This window comes from Takifugu flavidus, chromosome 5 (assembly GCF_003711565.1).
Source record: "Takifugu flavidus isolate HTHZ2018 chromosome 5, ASM371156v2, whole genome shotgun sequence".
Taxonomy (NCBI): domain Eukaryota; kingdom Metazoa; phylum Chordata; class Actinopteri; order Tetraodontiformes; family Tetraodontidae; genus Takifugu; species Takifugu flavidus.
This window is the reverse complement of record NC_079524.1, coordinates 9796601-9806009: the sequence shown is the minus strand read 5'-3', so window position 1 is coordinate 9806009 and position 9409 is coordinate 9796601. Positions and strand designations below refer to the sequence as shown.

The following is a 9409-nucleotide window of genomic DNA, read 5'->3' as shown; positions in this document are numbered from 1 at the left end:
TTACTGGAATACAGAGAAGGGCGTTTGATTGACATCCGGCCTGACCAATCGCGACTAGCAGCGTTCTGCTGCATTCAGGGAACCCGGAAGTGTGGAAAAAATCTAAGCGCCTTGACGGTCAGTAAAATTGTTTGTAATATGGTTATCGACATTGATGTAAGGTAAGAGGTAAAAATAATATAAACTACGCAACATCAATAAAAACAATAACAATATTATCAATAGCAACAACAACAATAATAATTGTACCGGTACCTCAAAGGGGGAGTACATTTCTGCAGAATTGGTAGTATGTCAAAAACACCTATATATACGTAACCCTAGTTTCAACCAACTGACTTAATTTTAAATCAATAGTTTTTGTCATAATCATAAGTCACCAAGTTACTTGTAAAACGTTAAAAAAAAATTGGCACTGTTTGCCTTCTATAGTTTTAGGTTGAGGGGTTATGCAAGTGATAAGAGAACTGATGAATGATCAGTATAGAAAGAATGGAATGCAGAGGTCAAAAGGAGTAAAATGATTCACCCATCTGAGTCTGGCAAAAATGTAAATCTATCTAAGATAGATGAGGTCACTCACATGATTACGTGTACCTTGTGGTCTACAAGGGGAGAGGCGAGTTAAAAAGAAAACAGTGACAACAGCTTTGTCAAAAGGGATTTACAGTGATGTGATTTAAGAGTTAGCTATGATCTGAAGAACAATCATTGCTAATTCAGTAATAGCAACTTTAGGCTTGGGCCAGGGCTGAAAAGAGATACAGCGCTATTTGGGCTGCGGGGTGTAGAAATAATGCAATGACACAGTGTTACAGCAAGGGGGCAGTATCGTTTCAGCTGACGTGCAGCGTACCGGAAATGAACAGAAGAAGAAAATTGAACACAAATCCAACGAGCACGTCTTGCAGCTTTTAACTACTACTACTTTTAAAGATTCTTATCATTTTGTCAGCATAACATATAAGTTCATTGATTGCCAAGGATAAAACGGAATAGTAGAGCCACGACGACAGGGCAGATTATTATACATGCAAGGCATAACATTACGTCAAGTGAATGATCAATTATGAAGGTTGCAGAGTAGCTGTGATCGTTCCCAGCCCGCCTGTAGCGACGGTTGCTAAGAGTTTGGTTTGCCAACGTCACTGAAATAAGGTACCTCCTATCGACATTGGTCAGTTATGGTCGAAGAGCTTTTCTGAGCAGGATCAAACAAGTTTTAGACTTATTTCAGTGTTTCGCTAAACTTCACAGCACGTAAAATGGTTAATACAGCACATAAAGATGGTTAATACTCAAACTGGACTGAGGGAGCCATGTATTTTTGAATGCTGATTACCGGTATTTTTTCACATTTGACTTCCATTATCAGAGGTCAGCTAAACACTGCCAAAGAGAAAATTAAGCTGCCTTTGTTGGACTATGTTTGTGTGTTCTGGTTCATTCTTTTGATCACTGTTATAGAGCATAATTGTGTTTATGACCAGATTAAGTTGTTTTTTTTCATTAGTGTATTTTTTCTTACAGATTTGACATACAACTTCTTTTGTTTCTAGATAAATGATGGTGCAAGACTATGCTCAAATTCAGCAACGTGCTGCCCATCATTTTCTGGCACACTATGAGAATGCTTGTGCCAAACAGGATTCGATTCCTTTATCTGCCATCAAGATGCATCTAGACAAGGAGATGCTGGACTTTAATGGAGACAGGGTGACGTTACAGGACTGGCCCCCTCTCCTCAGCTCAATCTGCATCAACAAACACCTTCACCACATTGCCATAAGCAGCACGTACCACCCTTACCTGGGTTCTGGTGACACTGGTAAGGTATTAATTAATGTCCAAAACTAACTTGAGATACTCAAAAGCATTCGTCATTTCAACACCTAGCTGTAAGTTTCATTCTGAACTTGAATGTACATTATCGGTCACCTGTAATAATCATATATCCATTTTAGATAGAAGATACTATAAACCCAATGTGAAGAAAATCAAATCAGCTATCCGCTCCAAGGAAATGACTTTTAAGTTGTGCAAGGCCCTCAGAGAATGTCTGACTATCTCACCCAAACTCAAGACTCTGCACCTAAATGGGCTTCCTCTCAGAGAGCGAGACCTGATCGCTTTGTCAAAGGTAAAGAAACAAACCAAAGACACGATTTGTGCTGAAAACAAAACACCGGAGAAAGGCAGAATATTTTATCTCAATCTTTCCCTGCAATTTTTTGTTCATTGAAAAAAACAATGATACGGCGTATACATAATATTTGGATTTCTGATGCATGCATTAAAGTGTGAATTTCAGGAGCTGCTGTGTTACTGTGTTTCATTCTGAAATTCATTTTTTTAGGGTTTGGCAAAAAGTGTTTCTTTGGAAAATCTGTCTCTGGCTAACTGTCCAATCTCTGATGAAGGATTAGAGGGTAGAGTATGTTTATTAATTAATTTAAATTAAGACTGTTAAGATGTATAACATGATAGCTGTCTTCATACCTGCCTCTTCTGTGGTTCAGTCATTTGCCAAAGTGTAAAGTATTCTACAAGTATCCGGACGCTAGACTTTACGGGATGCAATGTCACCTGGAGAGGTGCGGAGCACATGGCCAACATTGTCAAGGTGGACTATTTATGTTGGTTTTATAATGCGTGTAATAACAGTCTGCCTAAAGTTTAATGTACATGATAATGAATTAAATGACTTTTGCTCAGTATCAGGGAATGCAGAGGCATGGAACAGCATGGGCTGAGTCGCTGAGGTATCGTCGGCCACAGTTTAAAGGTATGGGAGGTCTACGCCGCATCACCCTCAACTGCAACCTTCTGATCGGAGACCGAGGTGCTGCTGCTCTTGCGCATGAATTGCAGGAGGACCTCTGGGTTAAAGGTTAGTAGATATCAGCTTTTGAGAGACTTGCCATGAAAGACAGTCTGTATGTTTCCATGCACTGTTCTTTTTGTTGTCCCAACATCTGTTTTTATGACTTATTGAACAGCTGTGGACCTGCAGAAGTGTGGGTTGTCCAATGAGGGGGCTCAACGGCTGCTGGAGGCTTTGAAAACTAATTCCACTCTTCATGTGCTGGACATTCGTAATAACGCATTAATAGGTAAAAAAAAAACACTTTTTAAATCTCATTCTCCAGCTGAATTTTTGCGGCAGAGGTGGATATTCACCACATCCCCTGGTAACAAGCGTTGTGTTGTTTATTCAGCTATTTTTACATAATCGAAATAAGTCCATTTATATCATTATTATTCTAGAAATTTATAGGATTTCCATATAATCTTAAATAGAAATAATCCAAATATTTTTGTGTCATTTACAGACCGGGACCTTATTAAAACTGTAATAGAGAAAGTGCTGATTAATGCTGACAAACAGCCGTCAGAGGTGAGAGGGAGAAAAGACCATCTTTCATGCCCTTCATCCTTCAGAAAAATGCCTGAGTATTTTATTGAATGAGGCATATATGTGTCACATGTGCCCTGCAGTATTGTTGGATTCAGCCTGCAGAGCCAAAAAGAGCCCCTGGCCCAAAGCTGCGAGCTGTACGCAGAACAGCCAAAGTAAAAGCAACAACAAGGATGTGTACGTGTACCTTTTTTGGTTTCTTAAAATGACAACTGAAGCATAGACATGCATTTCTCAGGGAAAATGTTCTAAAAAATGTTATAAAAAAATCATTTATCTTTAATTTGTGATATTTGAACCCTTAGCTGAAGCTTGTCATAAAAGATCTTCTCCCAGAGGTTCAAGACCAGGCGTTCCCCACGCTCAAAGGTCCCATTCCAGAGCTTGTCATGTGCCCTGGCGTGCGGCTGCACGTGCCGGTCGCGAGAGGTGAGTACATTGTCTTGAACAACTTAGTAATGAGTTTATTAAGCCATATTATCTTCCTTTGGTCATATAGAACAGCACATTCTTTGGTTACCAACAGTGAGAGGACAGCATGATGGAGGGTTTTGCAAACAGTGTTGAATAAGAACTAAAAGATTGAAGTATGTTTATCTTCAATTTGATGGAGAAAAGGTTTATTTGATGTATTTCTTCCAGGGGGATGTCTCCTGGTGCCAGCGTGAGGAATCCAAATTTGCAGGTCAGTTTCTAATCGGCGTAATTGTCACCGCACTGTGGCTTATAAATAACCCCAATACTATGCCCAAGATTTTGCATAAAACTGGTTCAGAACCCTGTCAGAGTGGGCGTTATCCCGTCGTTAGGGTGCCTCTTCTGTAAAGGTTACTGTGGAGTCTGATTCAGACGGCCAGGAAGATGAAGAAGTGGTCGGAATGAAGCAGAGATCATTGTGTCTGCAGGACAAAGTGTACACTGGGAAACTGCAGGTTAGTCATGCCAGGCTTTCTGTAATCCTGAGTGACTCTTATGAAGAAGAAAAGCAATATTTGGACCTGTGCAGCATTCAGACTCACGCAGGTGTTGTTTGTGTGTGAATGCCCTGTAGATGGAGCTAAAGGAGTGCCGTCTGATGCTGGCAGAGGAGCGGACAGCCAGGCTCACAGCTGAGTCGAGACTGACTGAGGTGAGCTGTCGTCTCAAAATGTCTTCCTGCCTATGTACCTGGACAAGCTGTCCAATGGGGTTTATGTGGCTGTTGTGTTAGTTCATCCGGTGGTTTATCAATTACCACATCCTCCTTATTTGGGCAGTTTTTAATCAATAATGAAATATTTCCATGGTCATATTAAACTAGGACATTTCTTTTTTTTGCCTGCAGATAGTTAAAAGCAAACACACTTTTCATATAAATAGATGATGTTTTTGATACATTAACAATTGATGCTTGTTCTTTATCCCTGTTTCCCCTCAGTATGAATTAGAAAACGCTCGACTTCGGAATGCCAACTTCTCCCTGTCTAAAGCTCTTGCAGCCTCTGGCCCCCCTGCAGTCAGTGCCCTCGACGATGAGGCAGTTCTCGAGAGCATCGAGAAGTCATTCAGAAAGTTCCACGCTTTTCTGGACCTACTCAGAGATGCTGGGTGAGTGTTGCCTTTGTCAACTTTCTCTTTCGTCTGAATGTGTTTACCATTACCAGCCCTTTACTTGGTGAAAGACTGTTAATCCAGGATAAAAAAGAAAATACAATGTGTGGTCCCTTCCTTTTTGCTAAGCATCACATGGCTTCCGTGGTCAACTGTCCAACGGTTTCTGTAACCCCTATTTACAGTACTGTGCTGTGATGTCACAGCTTAAACACATTTGCAAGGCTGAGTGCAGCAACAAGACACAAGGTTGTTATACTACATTAGCAAGGCCTCCCAAAGCAGGCTGGTGTTTCAAGATGTTCACGCTCTTTTGAAAGAGTAGAAAGAAAAAAGCAACGCTGGGGATCGTAGAAACCTCGAAAACCTAGTGCAGCAGATGAAAAACACATCAAGATTTTTCCCTGTACAATGGGAAGATGACCAGCAGTGCCATCAGCTCAGAAGTGGCAGAAACCAGTGGGACCCAGGTACACCCGTCTACTGTCCAGAGAGGTCTGGTCTGCAAGGAAGGGTCGCAGCCGTACCTCCGACATGAAAACAAAGTCAACTACGACTCGACTTCTGTGGAGGAAAATGGCAGCAGGTCCTCAGCAGTGATGAGTCAAATGTGAAATATTTGGCTGTAGCAAAGGGCAGTTTTAGGGCACATTTAGTTTTCTCTTATGTTCATTTGCTGATTTAAAAAACAAAACAAACTATTAACGCTTCCATTTTTGAACATTCTCAGTTTACAGCATTTCTTTTCAAATCCTAAGATTCTAGATTTATATTTGTTGCTTGATTTGAAATCTGAATACCTAAACTCTTGTGTTGATGGATTTTATTGCTAATTTTCTAGCCTTGGTCAGTTAGCCTCAGTGGCTGGAATTGATGGGTCAGATTTCCAACCTCTTGGAAGACCTCAGTTCTCCTCTACAATGGAACCACCGGTCGGAGTTGCACCATCACTGATAGGAGGGGATCATCAGACCGGGATCATGAGTGATGCTACAGCTTTGGTGAGGGAACCCAAGCCAGTGCTAAGCTAAAGCACAGCCACAAGAAATTGGCCCCCTTTGAACCAAAATTGAGTGTATGTTGAGGGCAAAAATTTCACCCGACTACTATAACATGAGGGAAAATAAATGCCAATAGTAACATTAGCCAACTCCTGTTTATCCAGGATATTAAATATATAAAAAATTACTAATGCAACGTTAGCTACTGCATAACAGGTTGGGTGATGTCACAGTCCAAAAGATGCTGACTATTGTGACAGCAGATGGCATTAAAGTGTTTAGTTTTGATATTTGTGGGTGGGAGGGAGATCTGTTCTCTGTTTCTAGTGGTTTGGAAATGGGCCAGTATTTATTCTAAATGGCTGACTTTATAGTGGGAGATGTACTGTATATCTTGAATATCTTAAATGTGTTTTGATAGTAGTGTTGTGACTAGTCTGTTCATGTTCTGTCTTGGTAATTATTGTTTTCTGCAGAAATCCAGCATCCTTCCAGCTGGTGCCGTTGCTCCCCAATCGCCGCCCTCTGTCAGGGAATCCAGGCCACCAAGCTTCAGTCCGGACTTCAGACCCACAGCAGACCCTGCTCACAGTGAAGATCAGGAACCAGTTACGTACTCAAAGCCAGTAACGCCATTGGAGTCCTCTTCGGAACACAGCTCCTGTCGCCAGAAATCCTTAGATAAGGTTTACTTTGCCAAAAAGTCCCAGTCAAACCATTCCAAGAGTGACGGAAGTTCTAACAGGAGCAGCGGATCTCGTGGTTTGCTGTCCGGCAGGTCAAGCATCAGTGAACTGTTCAGTGACAAAGCAGAGTGTGTTGGTTCACACAGGTCAAGAAAGAGTGGAAAGGGAGTGCTGAGGGAGGTGGGCTCAGGGTCAGAAGGAGCAAGATATTCCAGTTTCTCAGGCCTGAATGTGGAAGAAATGTCAGATAATGACTCTTTCTGATGACCTCTCCAGAGAACATTCTTGTCCTCGTGGTGCTTTTGCTTTTATGTTTCAAGTTCGTACTTTTAGTGGGATTCTGGTAAATGTGACTGAACAATCAGGGAAAATCCAGGGTGCGACAGCTGCCCGCAGTGTTTTTGTGCTGAGCATATCTTCATCCTGGAGTAAAATCAAGTGACACTACTCTTATGAGACTATTTAACGGAAGTTACCATATTTTACAGCAAGTTTACGGTCCGAATCTTCAAATATTAACATTTATTTTATAAAATGAAACAAAAACTGTACTGACATCTAATGCTCCTCAATGAGTCTAAGAATTTTCTCACACCTGGTGGCTGAAGTTGCCTTTACCTCTATATGTGAGTTTATAACAGCCATTGCTGATATCAGGTTTTGCTATTTCACAAGGTTTCAGAGGGGAAAAGGAGTTATCATTTCCCAAATGAGTAAAACGTCTGAAGAATGATTTGTGGTGAGTGAGTCAGGACAGGTGCTGAAGCAGGTGATTACTGTGCAGAGGCGGTGCGGTCGAATAAAACTGAATAAAACCTATAGCTTGTGTGGGGTGTGAAGTCCGATGAAGTCATCTGTCCTGTTCAGGGACAACAGCTGCATCTAAAACTTGTACAAATCCATGAAACTTGACAAGAGTTAATTTCTATTGACCGTGCTGTTCATTTTCAATACACAGACATATTTTAGGCAATAAATGACAAATTACGGCATCTCAGGAGTGACTAAAAGTCCTAGAAGCCTAAATCTTTGCAGCATCTTATTATCGCACGGCACAATCTTGGCAACAATACATTTTTAAGTGTTTTTTCAAATTTCACAAGATTTTTGATCACCTACAAAGTTGTTATTTATGGACGGCTTCAGTAGCCTTCCAGCATGCACTGGGGTCAGATCCCAAACAAAACACTGGATTAAAGTGCAGAACGGGTTTATCAGCGATGCAATAAATAATGGGCTATCATGCAGCACGGTATCAATAGTGTGATAAATGTTATGTGACATTTCCTTTATGAAGTGCTTCGCTATCAAGAAGCTGAGCCCTTTTTGATAAGTAGAGTTAATTATCGAAGCCTGTTCATTTCCTTGAACGTTATTGGAGTTTTCGCTTGCTCATTCTCCTCATTACATCACACCCTTCCACGGTCTGCGCTCAGTGCTGCCGGTGTGAGGTCCATCTCAAATATGTTGGGATGGATGTGAACTACAGCGTTCCGCTAAGATGGACGCGCCACGCTCCATCTGATACCACAGAGCAGAGGCCAGGCTAGAACACAGCGAGTGTAAGTTGATGTGACTGGTCGGACAGAGGCTGCATCACAAAGTTCCTGTTAAATCAGGCCAGGCTGATCCTGGGTCAGCTCTTTTATTTACTGTATAAACTGATGTTCTACCTCATCATGACTCAATCTGTACAATTACGGCAAAGAAAGCTCAAGGTCTCCTGGATGAGCCAATATTTAGCTGGATATCAAATCATTAATTTGATTTCGAGACCACTGAATGGTCTCATCATCTAAAGGTTTAAAAGCTGAAATGAAACCACTTTCTGTTCGCAGGCCTTCGGCTCCATGAAAGAGCAATGAAGATGCTTACAAAACCGTCATGGCACCAGTAAAACATTTTGCATCATCTTTCCTAAAGGCCTTCAACTGTTTCAATATTTCTGAAAGATCATTTTCATAATAATAATAATGACATTGCCAGCTACTGTTGCCATTACAGGAGTTTATGTAATATTCTAGCAACCCACCTGAGGATCTGTCTGATAATTCATGATTAAAAGTGACTTCTGATATCTAATGGTGTTATTAGAGAAGATGGACGAGATGTTGTGCATTAGGCTGGTTCATCCTCCGTTTGCTCCACGGTTGTGTAATCTCGGCTGTCGGCTACGCTGCGACTGACCTGGCACAAAGCCTGCAGACGTCCCTGAAGCTGGGGACTGTCCTGTCCGTTTGGACCCTTGTCCTTTACAAACAACTGTCACGCCGACACACCTGTAAACGTGCGCTGCAGCACGGTGAAAACATTGCTGCACATTCACGTCCAATTGAAACGTCCCCAACCAAGTCTCATTATCATCAGCCATCTTCCCAGAAGCGTCACACCTTCGATATCTTTATTCTGAGAATACGTGCCCGTCTGATGGATGATCCACTTTGCTTGCCAAGGAGATGCAAAAACATGCAGACGTTGCGGATTCTCTTATCAGCTAATCATTAACGCAACAGTACCGGCCGATCAATATGTCCGTCCAGCTAAAGTGCAGACTTGCTCGTCAGCCTGATGGCAGACACGGCTTATCTGTTCATGTGTTTTACAGATCAGCATTTATATTGGTTTACTGTAGTTGGGGAAAATCCATGCTCCCTTTGAGCTTTGCAAGAATTGAATGTTTCCACGAAGCATGTGACGTTTGAGGGCTTGGTCGC

At 41.7% G+C, this 9409-nt stretch overlaps 1 protein-coding gene across 4 annotated transcripts; it reads left to right on the top strand.

Moving 5' to 3' along the window:
• Nucleotides 1–9: 9 nt before the first annotated feature.
• Nucleotides 10–7514, top strand: cep78 (centrosomal protein 78). Of its 4 annotated transcripts, none has more exons than XM_057034110.1 (16): nt 10–117; nt 1560–1828; nt 1965–2140; nt 2357–2429; nt 2520–2623; nt 2716–2890; nt 3000–3113; nt 3333–3397; nt 3499–3595; nt 3724–3847; nt 4061–4103; nt 4228–4350; nt 4470–4547; nt 4836–5005; nt 5850–6009; nt 6486–7514. In XM_057034110.1, the coding sequence occupies exons 2-16, from the start codon at nt 1564–1566 to the stop codon at nt 6957–6959; spliced, it is 2241 nt and encodes a 746-aa protein (XP_056890090.1). In that variant the 5' UTR covers nt 10–117; nt 1560–1563; the 3' UTR covers nt 6960–7514. The 4 variants fall into 4 exon arrangements, with proteins under 4 accessions (XP_056890090.1, XP_056890091.1, XP_056890089.1 ...); XM_057034111.1 differs by lacking the exon at nt 10–117 and adding an exon at nt 860–1158 and having other exon boundaries at nt 4246–4350; XM_057034109.1 differs by lacking the exon at nt 10–117 and adding an exon at nt 860–1158.
• The last annotated feature ends 1895 nt before the right edge of the window (nt 7515–9409 follow it).